The sequence below is a fragment of the Trichechus manatus genome, unplaced genomic scaffold (genome assembly GCF_000243295.1).
Source record: "Trichechus manatus latirostris isolate Lorelei unplaced genomic scaffold, TriManLat1.0 scaffold00021, whole genome shotgun sequence".
Lineage (NCBI taxonomy): Eukaryota > Metazoa > Chordata > Mammalia > Sirenia > Trichechidae > Trichechus > Trichechus manatus.
Window position 1 is genome coordinate 17,758,248 of NW_004443957.1, and position 25,361 is coordinate 17,783,608.

The following is a 25,361-nucleotide window of genomic DNA, read 5'->3' on the forward strand; positions in this document are numbered from 1 at the left end:
AGGGCATCCTTGTCTGGTTCCTGTTCTCAAGGGGAATGCTTTCAAAGTCTTCCATTTAGGATGATGTTGGCTGTTGGTTTTGTATAAATGCCCTTAATTATGTTGAGGAATTTCCCTTCTATTCCTATGTTGTTGAGAGTTTTTATCATGAATGGCTGTTGGACTTTGTCAAATGCCTTTCCTGCATTGTTTGATAAGATCATGTGGTTCTTGTCTTTTGTTTTATTAATGTGATGGATTACATTGATGGTTTTTCTAATATTGAACCATCCCTGCATACCTGGTATAAATCCCACTTAATCATGGTAAATTATTTTTTTGATATGTTGCTGAATTCTATTGGCTAGAATTTTGTTGAGGATTTTTGCATCAATGTTCATGAGGGATATTGGTCTGTAATTTTCTTTTTTTGTGGTGTCTTTACGTGGTTTTAGTATCAGGGTTATGCCTGCTTCATAGAATGAGTTTGGGAGTATTCCATCCTTTTCTATGCTCTGCAGTCCCTTTAGTAGTAGTGGTGTTAACTCTTCTCTGAAAGTTTGGTAGAGTTCTCCAGTGAAACTGTCTGGGCCAGGGCTTCTTTTTGTTAGGAGTTTCTTATTACCTTTTCAATCTCTCCTTTTGTTATCGGTTTATTTAGTTGTTCTACCTCTGTTTGTGTTAGTTTAGGTAGTCTGCCAAGTGTATTTTAAAAGTACGTTTAGTTAAGCCTCAAATGATAAAACCTCGAAATGGGCTCAGACCAGAAAACTTTGTTTAGAATAGCTTAAGCCTAGTTGAATTTGGAATTATTTTGCAGAAATTAGTGTCTTTAATTATGGAATATGAAATTTGGAGCTAGGAGAGGACTTAGAGATTGCGTATTCAAATGCCCTCATTTTTCCAAGAGAAAATGCAGTGCTGGACTGTCGCTTGCTCAAGCTAATCCAAATAGCAACAGAACCATATCCAGTCTGTCACCAGAGCCTACTGATTTTACCCTCCAAAATATCTCTTGAATTTCTCCCATTTTTCTCTTGAATTTCTCCACTTCTTTTCTATTTCCACTGCCTTCTCACACTAGTTCAGGTTAACATGATTTTTCACTTGATATCTACTCTGCTACATCTAATTGGCCTCTCCATATCCCCTCAGGTAAAAAGCATATCTAATCACACCATCCCTCAGCTTAAAGTTCTTCAAAGAAGTCTCATTGGTCTTAGGAAGAATGGTAGTCCTTTATTCTGCAAGGCCATACCTGATCAGGCCCCTGTCTGCCTCTCTCGCCTTGACTTCTACCACTCTTCTTGCTCCCTAGACTCTAGTCACATGGGCCTTCTCTTCAGTTTCTCAAATGTACCATGCCCCTTTCTTTCAATAGAATCTTGTTACATGCTGTTCTTGCTGGTTGGAATGCTTCTACCACTTCTAGTGAATACCTTCTTATCCTTAGACTCCCGTACCTCCCTTCCCCCAAGTCCTTGCAGACTAGATGAGGTCCGCTGTTGTTGTTTTGATCTTCACTTTTTTCTCATAACCCATACTATAGTTTGTATACTTGTGATTATTTTATTAAAGTTGGTTTCCTCAGACTGTAATGTCTGTGAGGGCGAGGTTAAGTACACTTTGCTTCGCATTGTATTCCTAGCACCTGCCACTATGCCTAGTGCATAGGAGGGACTCAGTATTTGTTGAATGAAATGACTCTCAATTTAGTTCTCTTTCTACTGCATCAATGATTTTAGAGTCACATTTATATCTTTGTGATCTTCTTTGCCGTGTGCATTATATAATTCATCTACCCATCTATTGATAAACTAGCATCTGGAAAAAAAGGTTTCAAGTTAGTTATTCCTAGTTTATAAGTGACACTCTTAAACACAAACACACCTCTTTTCTTAAAAGCATGAAACCAGTAGTGCTAAATATTCTTCCTCTATTTGATGGAGCTTAGTCACATGTTTAATTTTTATTCATCACGTCTCTTTTTTATGAGTTAAGAGAAACTTAAGAAGTCATAGAAATTATTGTGTATGGAATATAATAAAATCATAAAGAGGTGGTAGAGATAATATTAAAGCTAGGAATTCTCAAACTGGCATTGCCCAGAATACTGTTACTGGAGATTTTAATAGATACTCTTCACTCCATTTCACATCCTCCCCCTGACACTCTACCCCTACTGTCCCTGGAAGGCTTGTATTCTTAGAGAACTTCGGGAAACACAATATACAATCTTCTTCTCTTAGAGTAATGGGTACATATTAGCAGATTTGCCTTTAACGCAGTTTCTCTGCCTTGGCACGGTTGACATTTTGGGCTGGATAGTCTTGGCGTGGGGGTGGGGGGTGAGGGGAGCTTGTCCTGGGCATTGTAGACGATGTAGCAGGATTCCTGGCATCTACCCACTGGACTCCAGTAACACCCTCCCAACCAAAAATGTCTCCAGACATTGCCAGATATCCCCTGGAAGGGAAAACTCTCCGTAGTTGAGAACCACTGCCTTAAAGGAAACAGTTTAACTCTTTATATTAGTATTTCCTCTGCTTACTTGAGTATGGAATTCTTCTTCTTCTCCTTTGTCTGCATACCTAATTTCCTAGGAAATGCTATTTTAAATTATCATTTAATAAAACTGAAACTAATTATACTATTTAGAGTCCTCCTTAAAATCCTTCAGTACCTTTCCATCGCACTTAGAGTAAAACCCTTTAACATGACCTCCCTGCCTGAAAAGGCTCTTGCCTACCTCCTTCATCTCACTACCTGCTGTTAGTCACATTGTGGGCTTCTTGCAGTTCCTCAGGCATGCCACTTTTTTCCTAATACGCTGTTTCTGTTGTTTGAAACCATTTTGACCTTGTTCTTTCTTTTCTTTAGGTTCAAGTCTCAGGTTAAATAAGCACAATAATTATTTGTTGAATAAATAAATGAAGTCTGTAATTTATGAGATGTTTCTGTTACAGGTTTAAATGTGGAGTTTAAAAAATCTTTTTTATTGAGATATAATTTCACGTGACTTAAAGTTCACCCTTTTTAAGTGTACAATTCTGTGGTCTAATTCCAGAACATTTTCAGCACACCCCAAGAAGAAACTCTGTAGCCACTGGCAGTCATCCCCCATTGCCCCCTTTTCACAGCCCCTGGCAATCACTGATCTACTTTCTGTGTCTTTATGGATTTGCCTATTCTGAACATTTAATATAAATGAAATCATACAGTATATGACTTTTTGTGTCTGGCTTCTTTCACTTATCATAATGTTTTAGAGGTTCATCCATGTTGTAGCATGTACTGGCTGCATTCCTTTTCATGACTGAGTAATAGTCCATTGCCTGAATATACTACATTTTGTTCATTCATTGGTTGATAGACATTTGGGTTGTTTCCGCTTTTGGGCGATTATGAATAATGCTGCTGTGATCATTGGTGTACAAGTTTTTATGTGAACATATATTTTCAGTTCTTTTGGGTATATGTCAGAGTGAAATTGCTGGATCATATGTTAACTCTTTGTTTACATTTTTGGGGAACTGCCAGACTTTTTCAAAGTGGCAGCACCATTTTACATTCCCACTAGCAGTGTATAAATGTTCTAATTTCTACACATCCTCACCAACACTTGTTATTTTCTGTTTTGTTTTTTTTTATAATAGCTAACCTAGTGGGTATGAAGTAGCATCTCATTATAGTTTCGATATGCATCTACTTAATGATGAATAAAGTTAAACATGTTTTTATGTGCTTATTGGCTATTTGTATATCTTCTTTGGAGAAATGTGTATTCAAATCCTTTGCACGTATTTTGAATGTGTTACTTGTTTTTTATTGTTGAGTTGTGAGAGTTCTTACCAGATACATAATTTGCAAATGTTTTCTCCCATTTTGTGGGTTGTTTTTTCACTTTCTTGAAAGTATCTTTTGAAGTACAAAATGTTTTAGTTTTGATGAAGTCCAATTTATCTATTTTTTTCTTTTTTTGCTTGTGCTTTTGGTGTCATATCTAAGGATCCATTGTTAAATTCATGTTCTGAAGATTTCCCCCTATGTTTTCTTCAAAGAAGTTTATGATTTTAGTTTTTTAACATTGTTTCAACAGTTTCATTTCAGAAAAATAATGTATAGAGCACATACTGTGTACCAGGCATTTTGCTGGGGGTAGGACTATAATGATAAAAGTTACTGTTATTGTTGTTAGGTGCCGTTGAGTCAGTTTCGACTCATAGCCATTCTACGCACAACAGAATGAAACATTGCCTGGTCCTGCACCATCCTCACAATCATTGCTGTTTGAGCCCACTGTTGCAGCCACTGTGTCAATCCATTTCATTTCATTGAGGGTCTTCCTCTTTTTTGCTGACACTCTACTTTACCAAGCATGATATCCTTCCCCAGGGACTGGTCTCTCCTGATAACATGTCCAAAGTATGTGAGAAGAAGTCTCACCATCCTTGCTCCTAAGGAGCATTCTGGCTGTACTTCTTCCAAGACAGATTTGTTCATTCTTCTGGCAGTCCATGGTATATTCAATATTTGTTTCCAACACCATAATTTAAAAGCATCAATTCTTCTTTGGTCTTCCTTATTCATTGTCCAGCTTTCACATGCATATTAGGCGATTGAAAATACCATCCTCAAAGTGACATTTTTGCTTTTTAACACTTTAAAGAGGTCTTTTGCAGCAGATTTGCCCAATGCAATACGTTGATTGATTTCTTGACTGCTGCTTCCATAGGTGTTGATTGTGGATCCAAGCAAAATGAAATCCTTGACAGCTTCAGTCTTTTCTCCATTTATCATGTTGTTGCTTTTTGGTCCAGTTGTGAGGATTTTTATTTGCTTTATGTTGAGGTGTAATCCATACTGAAGGCTGTAGTCTTTGTTTTTCATCAGTAGGTGCTTCAAGTCTTCTTCGCTTTCAGCAAGCAAGCTTGTGTCATCTACATATAACAGGTTGTTAATGAGTCTTCCTCCATTCCTGATGCCATGTTCTTCATATAATCCGGCTTCTCAGATTATTTACTCAGCATACGGATTGAATAAGTATGATGAAAGGATACAACCCTGATGCATACCTTTTCTGATTTTAAACCATAAAGTAATCCCTTGTTCTGTTCGAATGATATCATTAATATCACACGCAAGTAAAATTTTGCTGAACGGTTGCAGCATTCCATCTACACGGAACTGCCACAAATTCAAGCCGTATTCAGAAGAGGACATGGAACAAAGGATATCATTGCTGATGTGGATGGATCTTGGCTGAAAGCAGAGAATACCAGAAAGATGTTTACGTGTGTTTTATTGACTATGCGAAGGCATTCAACTGTGTGGATCATAACAAATTGTGGATAACATTGCAAAGAATGGCGATAGCATTGCAAAGAATGTGCCCATGTGGAACCTTTACATAGAAAGATAAAAGAGACGTTATCAATTAAGAAAATTGAGGCTAGTAGTAACAATTTGAAAGTAACATATAACAGATTTGAAGGAGTTACGTAGTAGTGGTTTTACAGAATTGCATTTTGAGAGGCATAGCTTTTATCTTCTAACCCAGAGATTGCATGAGAAATTAAGATGACATTTATGGTATAAAAATTTTCTTGAAAGTTATTGTAAAAAGCACTTGATGGTGGTTGCTGTGCAGTAAGACTATTTTATCTTGATTAGTACTCCTAGAGCCATTTTCTGTTAACTTAGTAATTTTGGGAGTGGATAAGAAATTGTCATCCACATATGCGAGGTAGAAATGAGACTATAATAGAGTTGACAGAGAAATCAGTGTCTCTCTCCTCCCTTTCTTGCTCTTTTTTCAGTTTATCTGACTGAATTAATATTTATTTAAACTCAGAGCAAAGAGATCGCTGCAGCAGTGTTTTCTGAGTCATTCTTCACTAATTATGATTTTTTTCACTTTTTTTGTCTTTTTTGTTGATGCTAATCTACCATTGCTGATATATCTTACTAAGATTTGTACTTATTTATGCTAAATGTCTTTGAATTAGGCTTAGTCATTTGTAACTAATTATTGAATTCAGGACATGTTAAGCCCATGTTAATACATAATAATCACTTTCACATAGTTAATGTGTATCTATTCTTTATTTTATAATAAGAAACTACAATGAGTTACTGTAGGGAAGAAAAACAAAAAACAAGGAAATCATCTAGGGTCTTTTTACCACAATTTCATCACCTATAAAATAAAGGAATTAGGCTAATGGAGTTCTGAAAGCTGAGATTCTCTGATCCTCTGATTCAGAGTTACTGATTTGTAATTATTCAGCAGGCAGTTTACAGCACGTGTCTTATAACGGAAGTTGATGTTCTGCGAATCAACATTTTTCCAATTATTCACAATCAAAGTGAAAGACTTCATCATTCTATGTATCTCTAAATTCTGATACAGATACTTTTTTTAACTAGCTATACTAGTTTTTATTAAGTATAATTTAAAGACATGGAGGTGATTTTTTTTTATTTTAGTTAATAATATTCTTCATTTATACAGTATAATCCTTCATTTATCTTTTATGAATATCTTTTCATTGTAATTGAATTAAACAGTACAAAAAAGTGTAGAATGCGAAGGGTAAAAATCCCTCTGATACCTGCTTGCCTTTTGAAGGAAGTAATCACAATTAACAATTTGATCTGTAAATGCATATGTGAATATTAATTTCCATACTTTTTTTTCTTCAGAAATGGGATTATGCTGTATATTTTCTGTGACTTAATTTTTTTTTTTAGCAGTATCTTGGGGATTTTTCATCCATACCAGTATGTGTCTTATATCATTTTTTAAATGTCTAAATAGTATATATAACAGTATCATAATTTATTTAACTACTTGCCTATTGTTGGACATCAGTTTTATCACTATTAAAAATAATGGTACATGAACATATTTGTAAGTATTTTTATTGTGAGGAGAGAGATTCCTTTAGAATATATTTCCTATGTGAAGGATTGTTAAATCACAGGGAGCACATTGAAAATTTTGGTAACTACTGTCAAATTGTCTTCCTAAAAGCCTTTACAAATTTACATTCTCACCAGTAGGGAGTCAAGAATGTTCATTTATTCTCACCATTGCCAGAATGATACCACTGTTTTAAAGTATTTTCCAATCTGATGTTGAAAAATTATGTTTCCTTGTTTTAAAGTTGTATCTAGAATAGTTGAGCATCCTTTCATTTGTTCATTGGCCATTTTATTTCTTTTTCTATGAATTGCCTTAATTTGCCCATTTTATCTTTTTAATATTGTAAGAATTTTTGAACTGTATTTTGTGCATGAATCTTTTATTTTAAATGTTGCAAATATATTTCCCTGTCTGCTTCTTGTCTTTTAACTTTGTTTATGGTGTCTTGTGGAATGGAAATTTTCTCATTTTATGAGAGTGCCTTTATGGCTTCTGTGTTTTGTGTAGTGTTTAGGAAAGTCTTCCCCATGAAGAATTATTAAACTGGTTTTTTTTCTAGTACTTTGTACTATTGTTTCTTTAACTCCATCTGTAGTTTATTCTAAATAATTGGCCAGTTGACCCAGCCCTATTTGTTGTATAATCCATTCTTTTCTCACTGATCTGAAATGCCTCCTTTATCTTAATCTAAATCTCCATATATGTCCAAATCTATTTTTGGACTTACTATTCTGTTCTTTTTGTTGTGTTTTTCTAATCTCTTTACCGGTAATCTACTTAAAGTAGTTTACAGTAAGTACTTTTTTAAATCTGAGAGGACAGGAACATTGCCCTTCATTTATTTTTCTCAGCTATATTTCCTTTTTTTATTTATAGTTTTTTCCTCTTCCCTCTTTGTTAGCTATTACTTCTTACTGTTGCTATAACCTTATTCTGCTCTCTGCTAATTTATGGCTATTAAGTTATGTGTGAAGTAGAAAATTAGATAGCAGACTCCTGGTATTTTAGAAAAAAGAGGCTTTAAAGTGAAGAAGTGAAAAATTCATAGGAGATTGATTCATAGATAGAATGCTCATACTTTATTGTATAGAGTTTATTAAATATGTTTAGTTTCTCAGAGGCTTAGTTTTTTTTGTTTCCAGGTTCTTGGTAATATTCAAAATAGTTTATATCACTGAATATACAATTTCTCTGTAAATATTAATATATGCGAAAATTAAAACAGAAGCTATGTTTGAATCACTTCACTGAACAACTTTTTCTATTTCCACCATTTTATGTCAGTGAAAGGTGTCCGTTAATAGGGAAGCAAAGTAAATATGGCCAAGCCCATTTTTTGTTTTTGTTTTTCTTTGCTAACAGCACAATAAAGAATAAAATTGAAAAAATGTACGTAATTGAATAGACTCTTCCTATTTTAAATCAGCTATAGCAAGATGCTATTATAAGAGCAGCATCTGTTGCCATGGAACTTCTAAACTCAAGGTCAGCTTTTAAAAAAAAAAAGTCATGTCCTGCTTTATGCTTTAAAAAATAATTTTCAGTGGCCTTGGACACTATATCTTTATTATGCCTAAATTGCTGAGGTTATATGAGGAGTTTAAAGTGATCATACCTTCTGTACTGCACAATCAATAGAATATACTATACTATATTATCTAAAGGCATATGAAATAGAGAAGAAGGTATGTACAAATAAAAGTTAAGCTTTTGTGCAGTGTTCTTTTTTTTTATATTTGTGTTATTCAAATTAAGTGAATAGATTCAATATGCTTTTTTTAAAAATTTTATTTTAAGAATATAAAGAACACAACATTTGCAAATTCAACATTTTTCACACGTAAAATTCAGTAAAACTAATTAATTACATCAATCATGTTGTGCAACCATTACCGGTATCCGTTGCCAAATTTTCCATCCTCATAAACAAAAACTCTCTGCTACCTAAACAATGATTCCCCCCTTTCCCTGTCCCTCCAGCCCCTGGTAATCACTATTAAACTCTAATCTCTATACCTTTACCTATTCTAGGTAGTTCATATTAGTGAAATCATACAATATGCGTTCTTTTGTGATTGACTGATTTTACCCAGCATAATGTCTTCAAGGTTCATCCATGTTGTAGCAGGTATCAGGACTTCATTTCTCTTTATGGCAGAATAATATTCCATTGTATGTACTCACCACATTTTGTTTATCCATTCATCTGTTGATGGACATTTGAGTTGTTTCTACCTTCTGCTATTGTGAATAGTACTGAAATGAACATTGGTATACGTGTGTCTATTTATTTTGCTGCTTTCAAGTCTCCTAGGTATATACCTAAGAGTAGAATTGCTGGTTCATGTAGTAGCTTTATATTTAACTTTTTGAAGAACTGCCATACCGTTTTCCAGAGTGGCTGTGTCATTTTGCATTCCTACCAGTAATGGATGAGTTTCAATTTCTCCACATCCTAATCAACATTTGTTGTTTTCTGTTTTTTTAATTTTAGCCATCCTAGTGGGAGAGAAGTGATATCTCATTATGGTTTTGATTTACATCTCCCGGATGACTAATGACATTGAGCATCTTTTCATGTGCTTGTTGGCCATTGGTATATCCTTTTTGGTGAAATGTCTATTTAGATCCTTTGCCCATTTTTCTCATTTTTAGCTTTTGTTTTTCTGTAATATTACCTCTGCTACTATGAGTGTGTGTGTGTATTGCAGACTAAGGGAAATACTATTTCTCTTATTTCTAGGTAGGTAGATTACTTAAGGATTTCTGGCACTGCACTAAGATTTGGGCCACCTGGGAGATAGAGAGGCACCTACACTCTTTCTAGACACTTCAAGCTTAGTCTGCCAGAAACAGGACAATTAATAATATTATGATTAACATCTAGAGAGGCCAGACAGATCTCATTTGGGCAAGAAACATCCCTTTTTATGCTTGAGAGTTCCTGAAGCTTCATATATCTGTACTCAGGGGTTAGGTAGACCATTATGCTATATGAGAGGACTCACAAAGTAGATTGTCTACAGAGACGTATACTGATTGACAAACACAGTGCTTTAAAAATACCTGGATTTATGGTTTCTTTTGACAGCATGGACCCCATATTACCACATGGCAGCAACTAACCAGACAGACATGTGCTGTCCAGTTTTCCCTAGTCGACACACCTCCTTATTCTGAAGGTGCCAGTTGCCATTTATCACCATACTTGCACAGTCACCCACTTGCTCAATTCATTTATGTTACCTACCCAACTCCTTGAAGGTTTGCATTATCTAATTTACACTCATCAGTCCACTCTTCTTCTTTCTCTGTATCTGGTGCAACTGAAGAAAAAATGAGTAGATAGCAGTTTAACATGGAACAATGAACTAACTTTTTCCAGAAAAAGTTTACACATTCCCATCTTCATACTTTCGCTGTTGTAGTTTTTTTCTTCCCTGAACTATTTTGTCTACTCTTTCTTGCCTCTCCTATGTGAGTCCTACTCAGCTCAACTCCCAACATCTTGTTCTTTAATCACCTCTACAATTGTTTCTTCCTCTTCTAAAGCAATAGAATACTTATTTTCTCCACCAGTTATTTACCATTTATTATAAAGCCTTGGAATTTTGGAGATCACGGAGACCTAAGAGATCATCTTAGTCACACCACTTTTATTTTACATATGAGAATGCAATACCCATAATAAATTCTTTTAAATTTATTATAGTGAGATTTAGAGAGTCTCATTCAGTTAAAGAATGGTCTGTAACCTTAGGGGACAGTGAAGTTATGTTAATGGGGGAGGAACAACTTAAAAAAAGAGGGTGAGAATGATTGCACAACTCTAAGAATGTAAGCAGTGTCACTGAATTGTACATGTAGAAACTGTTGAATTCGTGTATGTTTTGCTGTATATATTCTCAACAACAAAATAAAATTAAAAAAAAATAATAATAAAATAAAGAGTGGTTTGTGTTCCTGTGAAGAGGGCTTTGATTAGTCTTTTCTCCATTTGGTTCACAGTTCCTTTTTCAGAGAAATACATATATAGTTGTCATTTTGAAGATTAAGAAAGTAGTAACTTTAGTTTTGATTTCCCTAGTTTTCTTAATTGGTCTTCAGACATTAAATTTAAATATTGTTTTCTTTGCCTTTCAGTTACAGATGAAGACACAGTAAAGAGGTATTTTGCCAAGTTTGAAGAAAAGTTTTTCCAAACCTGTGAAAAGGAACTTGCCAAAATCAACACATTTTATTCAGGTGAGTGGTCTTTTTGGTATAACATAAAAGAGACAGTTTTCTGCTGGTAGGGAAGGAGAAATTCTACCATGCATTGTTTAAACTTCTGGTCAACTTTTTTTTTATTGAGACATGATTTCCTTGCTGTACTGCATTTAAGGGATATGTTGTTTAGCTGGGCTAGTAACATATCTGGTATCTCAATATCTGAGTCTTATGTGGTCATTGCTTAGATTCTCTTGTAGTAACAAGGATTTCTAGGCCTCTTTGTGAAGCAGTACCTTGTTAGAGCTTCACATTCCACGGCCCAGTCAGAAGATTTAAAGAGTCAGAATCTTGATTTCATCATCTTATTCAGAGCTGAATTATACAGTTCTGACCTGTCAATTGTGTCAATTTTATGTCTCTCCATATGTGTTTCTCTAGAGCAGTAGTCTCCAGAATGGAATCTACAGGATGCCATTGGAGTGCGAGAAGAAAATGTTAGAACTTCTGTTGATTTATGTCTGACCCTTTTAAGTTTTCTGTTTATATATGTGTATATATGTTTATATACCCACATATATTTGTATGTTGTAATATATACAATATATATTAGTAAAACAGCACATATGAATAATGTATAAATAATTATATTAGAGATACTTGTTCAGAATTTTTATTGATAAATCTTCATAATGAAAAGTTTTGGAAACACTGCTCTAGAGCACTATCTTCAGCATCAAGATTCCTACAAAATCTCCCATTTCCGGTCATATACCCAAAAGACTTGAAAGCAGAAGCACAAAAAGATACACGTACACCAGTGGTCATTGCGGCACTATTCACAATAGCCAAAAGATGGAAACAATCTAAATGTCCATCAACAGACGAATGGAAAAACAAAATGTGGTACATACATGCAAAGTATTACTCTGCCATAAAGAGAAATGAAGTCTTGATACATGCTACAGCATGGATGAACCTTGAAAACATTATGCTGAGTAAAATTAGTCAATCACAGAAGGACAATTATTGTATGATTTTACTAATATGAAATACCTAGAATAGGCAAAAGTATAGAGATTAGAGTTAGATTCAGAGGGACATTTCATCCAGACTCAGAAAAAAACCTTACACATAATCCCTGTTATAATATTGAATTTACAACTTAATGATTAGAATACTTATTAGATGTATCTATTCCTTGAGAAATAATGGATAAACAAAAATTCTTACCCTATAATTTTTTATATTTAATATCAAAAATATAGAAGTATTCTATATACTTTTCCTTATATTTGATATGCAAATTACATTCCTACTGTTAATATATTGTTAAAGGAGATTTTAATTTTTTATTCTGTCAATAAAGATAAATGAGACTATATCCTCATCTTTGGTAAAGACTTTGGAAATACTATAATCTTATTATTAGCCTAATCATAAACCAAATGTAAGTGCAGGTTAATCTAAGGGTGAATAGTTTTATAAGGACTTTACTAGCTTCTTTTTCAGAGGATGATTTTTTTCCCTAATTTGTCCACAGATTCTAGAAGTATCTTATTTACATTTCCTTTCTCTGCAGACCTCTCAAACGAAAGCTGATAATTCTCTTTTTTGACATAGTGGGAGATAGGAGGTGGGGGGAAGGGAAAACAGTAAGAAAGAGCTACTAGAAGATGAGAGGCTGAGTCCAGCTTTCTCTTAGCTCCTCATTGTTCTTTTGCAAATCAATATTGTTACATATTCCTTAAAAATGGCTCTTCTTCTAAGCATCCAGTATGCAATACAGCATTCTACTCACTGCCACTCCTAACTTTTTGCATCTACTGACCTCTTTGTCGCTCATTTAGAGCTTAAACACCTGCCTCCCTGTCTAAATCTCCACCTTAATTTTTTGTATCACCCTGGATGACTTCAGTGTCCATGTGAGACAGCCCATTTTCAGTTCCACTCCACTTTGGATACATACTGCCATCACCATATCCATTACCCAGAACTGTTCACCTCTAAAATATTAAATTCTAAAATATGACCACATCTCCCAGCCTTTAAGCTTTTTACCCCCATAGTCTTTAACATCTCTTTCCATCTCACAGAGCTCAAATGCCTTGACTTATTCATTTTATTTCAGTCTGTCATGCCCTCCCAGATTTACTTCTTTTCCATCAATTGTTTTAACCACTTCGTCCATTTGTGCTTTCAACACCTTTATCCTCGTTGCCGTGTATTGCTTCTGCCTAGCAAAACTCCAGCTATGGATCAGCCCAGTTTTTTACCTTCTTAATGCCTACCTTCAGCACTACTTAGGACACTAGAAAAAAATGACAAAGCAGCACAAATTGCAACAATTATAAATTCATCATTGTATAGTTAACTATGCCCTCAAAACTATCTGTGGATTTTAATCGGCACCCTTTTCTGTGTCCGTAATGCTTTTTTAAGCCTTACACCATTCTCCTCAGTTCTCTAATCCTGCCATCTTCCCCATCATGCTTATTATACCCTCTATTTTACAAGTAAAAATAAAGGCCATCAACTCCTGATGATGTAATAACACTTATGCAGATCTCTGCCACTCCCTCCCCACCCCCCCAAAAAAACCTATAGCCATTCTCACGCCTATTTATTTCCCCTCAGTCTTTGTGGACAAGGTATCCCTCTTCAGTCCATAGCAAATCTCTACAACTATTGACTCAATTCCAGCTTCTTTAGTAATTATTTTCTCTAAGACTTATTGAATAAATGTATCTTTAACTTCTCTTCTTTTTGGTCCAGTCTCCTTAGCAAGTCACTCCCTTCAGACAAAAAACAAACAAGTAAGCAAGCAAGTTTCTTGACTCTGTATCCTCTCCCTCATCTTCCATTTTTGGCCAGACTTCTTCCTACACAGAGGGAACAGTTTAGGCAAAGGCACAGAGCCATGAAATTGCATGGCACATATGCAGGTCTTTTTCCCTAGATTACTAGCACCTAAAGGCAGAGACAACATAGAAATATTTTTTGAAACCATGCAAATGGATAGATTTTCTACAAGGGAGAAATGTAGAGAAAGAATTGCAATTTTCCAAGGACAAAGATAATTTCCACAATTAAGAATTAGCAGGATAAAGAAGAACCAGCAGTGCAGACAAAGAAGAAGCGGGCAATCATGTAGAAGGAGGAGGATGCTAAAAGAGGAGGGTATTTTGCAATGGAAAAGGATGTTTAGAATGAGAAAAGGCTATTGGATATGATCTAGGGCTGTAAATAAAATTATAAGGTCAAGTTTATTAGTATTTTTCTTATACTATGATTTTTGGGGGGAAGTTCTTTAAGCCCAACTCTAAATGAATTTAGATCACAAAGAACAGGTAATGCTTTCTGGTTTACAAAGAAGAATATATATCTGCTCTCAGTAGCAGGTGCATACTTTTTTATAATTTGATACACAGTAAAAAAAAAAAAAAAAACATATACATTATGACCCAGTACACATGTACAGATAGATGTGTGTTTTATGTATGTTTGTACGTATCTATATGTGTATGTATATGCAATGTATTTAAATAACTAAGAAATATTTTCATAAAAGAATACTAGTACTACTTGTGATATACTCTATTTTCTTTATTTTTCCATTTCTGTGTCATTTTTTAAGTGCTGTTACGGTCTACTAAATAGATTTCATAACCCACTATTGGGTTGCAACCATCAGTTTGAAAAGTAGTGTCTTAGAATGTGTGTCTTGGTCACTTCTCGGATATAATTTTAGGCTTGCTATTAATTGAAAATTGGAAGGCTATGATTTAATGAGGAGTCCCTGGGTGGCGCAGATGGGTTAAGCACTTCGCTGCTAGCCGAAAGGTTAGTAGTTTGAACACTCCCAGAGGCACCTCGGAAGACAGGCCTGGTGATCTGCTTCTGAAAGGTCACAACCTTGAAAACCCTATGGAACAGTTCTACTGTACACACAGGAGATTGCCAAGAGTTGGAATTAAAGGCAACGGACAACCACAACGATTTAATGACTTGCCTTTTTCTGTGTATATTGTCAGGGCCATTGGGCTATGTCTCTTGATGTCATCACAGAGTAGTTACAAATTGATAATCTCCAAACTGATTTTTTGCCAGGTTTGGAAGTAATGGGTAATATGAAGACCTGATGGACAGAAATAGAATTTGGCATTTGTCCTAGGCAGTATCGTTTTTCTCCTTATTTAGGCTTCACCAAAGCAGATTGTCTGGTAGAGTGCAATCCTCAGACACTAGGGCACATGAAAATCTATAAATAATACAGGGGTGTGTTCAGTCATAAACCCACCTCTACCCACCTGTATCTCACAGATTATTTAATGGTTAGCGAAAAGAGGGTGGTTGAGGACAGATTGGAACTGAAAATAAGAATCTATTACCATTCAGTTTTTGAGTAAGACATAGTTTTTACTGGAGCCTTTTAAATACCCTAAACAAAATGCTATGCTCTTGTATTGTGCCTATGTCTAGTTACAACAAAAAAGCCAAACAAACAAACAAACACAGCACAGAATGAATGCTACTCAAATTGGGCCGTTTTTTTCATACCAGTTCTGTTAACTACCAGTTACATTTTGGATTTTTCAACCTTAAATATACTGTTTAATTTCCTAGGCCTCGGTGTACTTGCTTGTAAAATGAGCAGATTGATTCCCAGTCCTCTAGGGTTCCACATGTGAGGAGTCAAGCTATCTTCAGTATTTCAGAAAACCTGATATAAGTTATTTCATTTCTCTTTGTTTTTTATTATATATTTTGGGTTAACAAGAAATGGGCAAACAAATGTTTATTTCTTTAGATTTATGGATAAAACCTTTTACTATTTGGAGACCGTGGGAGGAGAGGGAAATTTTAAGAAAAGAAAAATCCTTTTTGGTGGAATCATTGCTAATCAAGTAGAAATCTTGCAGGTCTCTTCTAGCACTAGAAACAGTATCAATCCTGAAGGCAATAGTGTTTGAAACCTTTTTTGTGTTGACCAGTAATCCTTTTCTAGTGAGAGATAGTGGTAACTTCATGTTATAGCATCTTTCTCTTCCTAACCCAGTTGGCCTTTTCTCTCCCTTCAAAATACTTAGCTTCTAAGCAGTATTTGTTATGTGCCTACATTTAAAAAAAAGAAATCTTAGAATGTATCTGTTGCTTTTAATATTCCACATTTAGAACAGACAAAGCCTTTTTGTAGGTTAGAATGTTTTAAATAGCTAAGTGCTTTTCCTTTGTTTCTAGATAATTTCCTTTTTTTTGTTTTCTGTTCTCTCCCAATTTTATGGCTTCGGTTATTATGTTGGGAGCTCGCAGCAGTGTTATGTGCTTTTCCTTTCTTTACCAAAAGCATCAAGGAAGGGGTGCAGAGAGGAGAGGGAGGGAAGGAAGGGAGGAAATAAATTGCCATGGCATTTTATAAGCAGGAAAATTATGATGATAGCAATAGATTTATTTGTTGACTATAAAATGTTTTCAAGCTTAGTATAAATGCAAGACCAACTAGTTACTCAGAACGATTCCTATTATACTTATTCTTACAGTCCTGTTATACAGTTTCTTGCTATATGGTTATTTTTATTTATTCATTATTGGTTTGTATTGTTTTGTACAAAAAGAATTGGATGCAATGTATAGTGTTGTACCAGTTAGTAGTTCTATTAAATGTTTAATCATCTCCTGTGTGTATAGAATGAAACATACGTATCTCTTTCGCTGAAATACTAAATGTTCTTTTTACAAGTGATATATGTATCTAGTATCCAGATGTTTAAATTATAACTTAACGGCTGATTTTGCTCTTCGCTCATTAGTGTGTTAAAATGTAAATTAGATATGTATTTAATTAATTAGAGTGATCATAGATCTGTAATACTGTTTAAAATTCCTTTGTCTTTCTTAGCATGTTTTCCTATGTCATGACTCTCTTGAGGTTATTACAGTAGAATCTGTTACTAAGAGCTATTAAAAGATTAGGAAGGGAAGTGAAAGCCAGTCTGGTTGCTTTCTTGTTAACACATTTGCTGAAAATTAAAATCATAATTATTTATGAACTTATCCACCATAAATTTGCTTTCTTCATTTTGTAAAAAAAAAAAAAATACCGATTGATAGGTTTCTATAAAAATAAGCTACGTGAATCCAACCTCATTTTCTTTGTCTTTTCTTTCTTTCTTCCTCCATCCCACCTTCTCTTCTTTATTTTTCTTCCTTTCTAAAACTGAAAGAAAGGATAGGGAATGCCTGTGGCCATGGGGTAACACAATTGCAGGATGGCACCTTCACAAACAAGCAGAGTATCATCAGAATTAATGATTTTTTAAACTGCAGGTTGCAACCCAGTATGTAGGCCAGGAAATTAAATACTTGGGTCATTGTGGTCATTTTAAAACAATATTAATAGAATATAGAAAAGAAAATATCAGAGCACATCTCATGTAGTAAAGATATGTATTTTATGAAAATTTTTTCAGTTTTATTTATATAAATAACATCACTCCTGTAAACTGAATTGTTATATAAAATGTATATCTTACAGTGGGTCACAGACAAAACTGTTTGAAAGCCACTGAGTTAGATGAATACTTTAACTAGGGGAATTTTGTAGCTGGTTCAGCAACTATGTCCAAATATATTAATTAATTGCTCCTTTCTGCCTAATAGGAAGTCTCTAGTGATATGCTGTTCTTTGCCTTACCACAGTCAGCATTTTCAATGATAACTTAAAGCATAGAAATTAAGATCTTGAAATTTGTGGGTGACAGACACTGATGCCAGGTCATAGAATCAGAGTTTAAAATTATCCAAGGAGGCTGTATTACAGTCCTAAATTGAAAACCTAAAATCTAGCAAGTCTGTGAATCAATTGAGTTTAGAAAAAATAAATTACTTATACTAATCAAATAATTAGGGAAACTTAGCTGAAAAATATCTTGTAATTTTAGTTGATTTAGTTGGCTCATCATTAGCCAACAATATGTAAATAAAATAAAAAGAGTATATTCCATCTGTACTTGTAAAAGTGTGACTACTACTGCAATATTAGGTACGTTTGTCAGGGATAATAAAGGTGATTCCTATACTGGATGAAAGGTTTATCTTACCAACTGGTAATATCTTTTCCAACTCTAAATCTTTGGTTCTTAATGTGAGTACCTTATGAAAAAAAAACTTCCCACAAACCATTAGAAAATAGAACATTTAACATTATCTTTCTTCCTTGGCACAATTAAGCTGATTCTCTGTGTTCATTTATTTTCTTTATTCTAAGACAGGAATGCTAGGCTCTGTTGTGAATGCTGTTTATTTACTGATTGAACAAGGCCACGTTTTTCCCTCGTGGAGCTCTCTGATGTGGGAGACAGACAGTAACACAGATGAATGTACTGTATAAGGTAGCAACCCAGGGAAAATACTGTTCCTGGGACCAGCCAAGTTACAGTTATAATAGAAAGGTAAAGGGTCTAAGGATTGACCATAGGCACAATGGAAAGGTTTAGGGGTTACTGGAAGGGGTGGGCGATTGAGCCAAATTAGGGAATACAGACCTTTACAGAGATAGGAGTGAGTCTTGCTGATAAAGGGGGACCTGAAAGGCTTTGGATTTTGGTGTAGGGGGTGTGGGGAACCACTGAGGTAAGCAAGGAAAAGTAGTATGATGAAATTAGTCCCCATGGTCCCTTAATTGGAAAGTGAATAATCTAGTTAACAGCTTCTGTTTTAGGATTAACCTCTTGGTAGTTGAATTCTTTGTCCCTGAAAGTGATGTGGCCAAACGCTGTTTGGCCTCTAAGGAATATTGTAGCCCTGCTTCCTATTCTAAATAGAATAATGAACAAGGTGACTTGAAGATCCCTTTCAATCCTAACAGTCTATGAATTCTCTTGTATATTTAACCATGTGCTATCTAATAGAAAAGGTAATATTAGATATTCTCTCTTTCTGGGTGAAATATTAGGATTTTACTTGCCTTTCCCATCTCTAGAGAAAATGTAAGATAAAATTCCTGATGCTTTGTATCAGTCTTGTAGGCAGTACTGTCCATCCTCATGGTGGAATAGAGAAAAAGGAGAATAAAACTAATAGAGGATGGAAATGTAATATAGCAGTCTAGTTTATCTCTGAATTGGATTCTTGCATTGTAGTTAACATTTTTAAACCTTTATAAAAATAAACTTTTTATTGAAGTATAACATAATATACAAAAAGTAAAAACTCAAGAATACCGGTCAATGAATTTTTATAAATTGAACACATTTGTATAACCACACCCCAAGAAACAGAACATTACCAGCACACCAATACCCACCATGCTTCCCTCCTTATCACTACCCTCCCCCAAGAATAATTACTATCATGATTTCTAACATTATAGATTACTTTTGCATCTTTCAAATGGAGCCCTGGTGGCACAGTAGTTAGGAGCTCGGCTGCTAACTAAAAGGCCAGCAGTTCAAATCCTCTGGCCACTGCTTGGAAACCCTATGGGGCAGTTTTACTCTGTCCTGTAGGGTCTCTATGAGTTGGAATCAACTCGATGGCAACAGGTTTTGTTTTAATTGCTAGTGAAGTTTAACTTTTAAAAAAAGTTTGTGTGCAATATGTTGCTTAGTATTTTAGAGTTTTGCAAAGTACTATGGACACTGACAGGAAAAAGTATTGAGTTTACTTGGAGGAAAAGAGAGGAATTGAAGAAAAGCCTCCAGAAGAGGTAACGTTTAAATTGGGTCTTTGAAAATGCATAGACATTAGCTAAATGTTTGGAGCAGACTGTTTTGGGCTGTGATGGAGGGAGTTGGAGTGTAGTGTTCCAAGAGAAAAACATATCCAGATGCATAGTGGCATTAAAGTACATGACGTATTTGGGGATGAGGAGGACAGCAAATAATCTGCTGAGACTGGCATTGTAAGAGATTAAAAAGTGAGTTGGTGATTAGAGAGAAAAGTGGAAGAATAAGAAGTTTTATTCACACGGAGATTTCAGACTTCAAAGTTTGAGGTGTAACAGTTCTACTCTGACCCCATATGACAGAGTAGAACCGCCCTCTTAGGATTTTCCTGGCCGTAGTATTTACAGAAGCAGGTCTTTCTCCTGAGAGACACTGGTGGGTTCAAACCACCATCCTTGTGGTTGGCAGCTCAGCACTTGACAGGATTCACCCTCCTGAATTGTCTATGATGGGTCAACATTCTTATAAATTTTTATTTCACATAACACTGAGGTCCATAAATTGAATCAGCAAAATAATAACATAGCAAGACAGGTAAAACAAACAAAAATATTCTAAGACACTAATGATATTTTATCAAGAATGGCTCTACAATGCATAGCAATATAGTAGCTTTGCTATCCTGAAGATCACTTGTAGTTCTGAAATAACTTTTTTCTTAAAGTTAAAAAGAAAAGATAAATTTGGTGAAAATCATAAGAAGATCTTGTTAACTCTTACTTTAGCTCTTTGGGGGACACATAGGTGCTTTAAAAGTCCTTGAATGATTATTAGAAATTTTTATAAAATATTATATGAGAGCCTAGGACATTCCAAAAAAACAAACCGAAACCCATTGCTGCCAAGTCGATTCTGACTCATATAGTGACCCTAAAGGATAGAGTAGAACTGCCCCACAGGGTTTCCAAGGAGCGCCTGGTGGATTCAAACTGTGACCTTTTGGTTAATAGCCATAGCTCTTAACCACTACACCACCAGGGTTTCCATGGCATTAGCATATGTTGTTATAATACTAATCTGTTCTCATTTTCAGGATTACTTGATTTACTGCCGTGGTAGAAATTGGAACTTATCGCCAAAATAGGCAGTTTACATCAGTATTTATAAAATCACTCAGAAATTTTTATTTTTATAAGCATATTTATATTTTCATTCATAGATTAAAGTGTTTTTTTATATACACATATATTGTTTTCAAGGTTTTGTGCAGTACCTTGTGTGAACTTTTTGGAGATTTGACCCCTAGAAAACTGAGGTAGCATTGCAGAATAGATTTGAACAGTTCGTGTCAAAAGTGATGCTTCTCGTCGTTTTTAAGCCCAGCCCAAACCAAACCCATTGCTGTCAAGTCGATTCCAACTCATAGTGACCCTATAGGATAGGGTAGAACTGCCCCATAGGGTTTCCAAGGCTGTAAATCTTTACAGAAGCAGACTGCTTCATCTTTCTCCCATGGAGCAGCTGGTGGGTTCGAACCACCGACCTTTGGGTTAGCAGCCCAGCGCTTAACCACTGTGCCACCAGGGCTCCTTTTTTAAAATCTATGCCCCTTTTAATAAATATAAACATCTCACACCATAGCTAGAGTAGTATTGAATATGATTTGTTTCAAACTACATATGCTTTACACTCTGCACCTCCACCCAGGGATTCTCATATGCCCTTTTAGATGGTCATGCTCTTAAGGAAGGGAATCACTAGTTTAAAGAAAAGTAGCAAAATATAGCTGAAATTTCTATTTTTCCTTCTGTTCTATATAGGAACTTTGAAAGAACTTTCTGTATATTCATTCATTCATGCATTTAGCAAATGTGGATTGAGCCTACTGTATGCAAGCTCTTTATGATACAAAGATGAAGGTGATAGAGCCGTTACCTCAGAGAGCTCACATTTAGTCAATGAAATAAACATATGAACAAAGAATTATATGCATTGTGCTATGTATGCATGTATACGGTCCCAAGGGAGCCCATAGGAAGGAGCCTCAAATTGTGACTGAGAGAGTTGTTAGGTAAGAAAGACTTTACAGAACTCAAGAAAAGGTTTAAACACAGATTAAACACAGAAGAAAACATTCTTTGATGGTTACAAGGGTGGGGATGGAGGGAGGGGGTATTCACTAACTAGATAATAGACAAGAATTATTTTAGGTGAAGGGAAGGACAGCACACATAGGGGAAGTCAGCACAACTGGACTAAACCAAAGCTAGGAAGTTACCTGAATACAACCAGACACTTCGAGGGACAGAGTAGTAGGGGCAGGGGTCTGGGGACCATGGTTTCAGGGGACATCTAGGTCAATTGGCATAACAAAGTTTATTAAGAAAATGTTCTGCATCCCGCTTTGGTGAGTGACGTCTGGGGTCTTAAAAGCTAGCACGCGGCCGTCTGATATGCATCAATTGGTCCCAACCCACCTGGAGTAAAGGAAAATGAAGAACACCCCGGATGCAAGGAAGGTATTAGTCTGAGAGACTGAAAGGGCCACGTAAACCAGAGACTTCATCAACTTGAGACCAGAAGAACTAGATGGTGGCCAGCTACCACCAATGACCACCCTGATAGGGGACATAACAGAGAGTCCCTGATGGAGCAGGAGAAAAGTGGGGTGCAGAACTCAAATTCTGGTAAAAAGACCAGACTTGGTGGTTTGTTTGAGACTGTAGGGACCCCAGAAGACATGGCCCCCAGACTCTCTGTTAGCCCAGAACTGAAATCATTCCCATGGCCAACTCTTCAGACAAAGATTAGTCTGGACTCTGGGACATAAAATGATACTTGTGAAGAGTGTGCTTCTTAGCTCAAGTATATACATGAGCCTAAATGGGCAGCTCCTGTCTGGAGGTGAGATGAGAAGGCAGAGAGGATCAGGAGCTGGTTGAATCGACATGGAAAATCCCGGGCAGAAAAGAGGAATGTGCTGTCACAGTATAGGGAGAGCAACTAGGGTCACATAACAATGTATGTATAAATTTTTGTATGAGAGACTAACTTGAATTTTAAACTTTCACTTAAAACACAGCAATAAAAAAAGAAAGACTACATAGAACGTGATATTTGAGTTAGCCCTGAAAAATGAGATAGGAGTCTGCCAGATTGAGAGACATTTGTCTCTATGGCTTATTCCTGGCACACTGGAAGTTAAGTCTTCTTACTTTCTATTTTTTAGACTTCTTATAGCTTAATATCCATATAATAATTATAAATTTTATATATTGACAACTCTGGCCAGGGAACCTAAATCATTAGCAAATTCACATATTAATCCATTAACAATAAAAGTTCATCATATTACCTATGATATTCTGACTTTTGCTTTTACTGATTACCTGTGGTTTTGAATCAGCAGAGTAATTTGTATTTCATGTTGGATAACTCTTCACACTCTCATTATATATTTGTGTGAGTTTATATGGTTAGGACATAAATACTTATTAAGTTGTTTGGACCTAATTACTTAATAAATGGAATAGGTATTTCTTTTGGCCTAGGAACATCATGAAAAAACTATTGAGACACTAAGGGCGCTATAAACCCAGAGTTTTGGGAATCTCTGTTCTATATTGTTCCAATCATGGGGATAATAAGACAAACACATTTGCAGTAGAAATGTTTAACCTATATAAAAAGACCCCGAGATTCATTTGACTTCAGTGTGAGATTTTTAAATATGTGAAATACTTCTGTTTTTTACAATATGGAGAACTAGAAAAAAATCCTGAAAATCTTTAACTAAGAAACAGTAAACTGCATAAAATACACAGTTATCTGATAAATAATTTAAAGATACATTTAATGTGATTGAAGACATAAAAGGGTCCCAAAACCATGAGCAAGGAACAAGAGACCAAAATAGAACAGGCGTATTTTTAAAAGAACGTTTTAGAACTTTTAAAAATAAAAATATAATCTCTAAAGTTAATATCTTAATAGACCAATTAAATTGTAAACAGATAGAGCTTAAGAGAGAATTTAAACACTGAAAGATAGAGTTTAAGAAGTTACTCAGAGTACAACACAAAGAGATAAAGAGTAGAAAATATAAGAGAGATAAAAGACAAAGTCAGAAGGTCAAGAGGCCACAGTTGATATCTAAGACTTCTTTTTTCACTACCCATTCCATATTCCTTTGCCCTCAGCCAGAACCTCAGCTGGTCAGTGTTCTTTATTGGCTAGGATGACCTAAACCTTAATTACTAAAGGGTCTGAATCCTCAATAGTTCTTTTTTTTATTGCTACAGTTTTCCATTGACCTTTTCTCTTGGGCATGGAAGTACTAGGAGATGCTCCATTGAATCTCCTGGGTTCCAGACATAGTCCTCCCTGCCACTATTGTGTTTCAACAACCCATTTTCCCCTTGGTAATCAGGATCAATCACTTTAACCAGTAGAGTAAACCCCTTCTTTACCCATTAGTTGCTGGTATGGAGAGCCCAAAATGGCCAAGTGGCAGACTCATTTACCAATTCAGTGGAACCACTGTTGTATTCCCCTGATGGAAGCATTTCCTCCTTAAGATATAACCAACAGGTAGAGCTCAGCCTGCAAGACTGAGAAGTAAAAATTCTGTGAATGGATTATTAGGTATAGTAGTGAGAGGAACTACTCCAACTTTCACGTCTTAATTCCTAGACCATGTGTTTTGAATCTGTGGAAGACAGCACCATATAGTAGTCTCAAATTCAAAGCAGACCGCATCTTGTAAGACTGCATCTTGTAACCCCATCCTTTCAGAGTTTTGCCTCCCAACTGGTGGTATAACTGAGGCTTCACTAAGCCTTTCTGTTAGGCCAGCTGCTTTTGTGTATGTGGTAAGACCATTTCATTTCATGTGTATGATCCCATTGTTTCACTACCTTTGCTATGAAATGAGTTCTTTGATCAGAAACAAGGCTGTATGGAATACCATAATAGTGGATAAGGCTTTCCATGAGTCCATAGATGGTGGTGCTAGCAGAAGCAGTGAACCTTCATTAAGCAGTGCCAGCCAAGACAAAACTACTTAAGGCTGGGGAAGACAAGGTAGTATAGCAGTATACAAAGGAAGGAAAATGAGAACTTCGAGAAAGAATGAGTTGTAAGTAATGCTTTGTTACTATTATTGTATAATGATTACCATCATTATTTATTGAGTGCTAATTGTGTCCTTGGGCATTTTCTATATCTCATTTCATTTAATTCTTACAATCTCTTTATGAGGTAGTTGATATTATCTCCATTTCATCTATGAAGAAACTTAAGGTTTAGAAGAGTTCCAAAAAAAAAAACTTGACTAAAATCGTATAGCTAGTTAATCACGAGGCAAGGATTTTTACCCAAATCTGCCTGATTCCAGTGAAGAAAAGTTATAGAGCATTATTTTTGAACGTATGTATACACAAACATATATATATCCACATATACGTACTATTTTCTTCTTACATGTAATTTGCCCGTCTTAGTCTCTTGTAGGAGCCTTGGTGGTGCAGTGGTTAAGAGCTCAGCTGCTAACCCAAATAAAGGTCAGCAGTTCCAGTCTG

At 35.4% G+C, this 25,361-nt stretch overlaps 1 protein-coding gene across 1 annotated transcript in view; it reads left to right on the forward strand.

Annotated features, from left to right (window-relative positions):
• Window positions 1-25,361, forward strand: part of XPR1 (xenotropic and polytropic retrovirus receptor 1) — a 259,105-nt gene that overhangs the window by 156,962 nt on the left and 76,782 nt on the right. Inside the window, exon 3 of the mRNA XM_004372880.3 lies at window positions 11,051-11,152. Coding sequence (XP_004372937.1) covers window positions 11,051-11,152 — 102 coding nt within the window. The remainder of the gene's footprint in view (window positions 1-11,050; window positions 11,153-25,361) is intronic.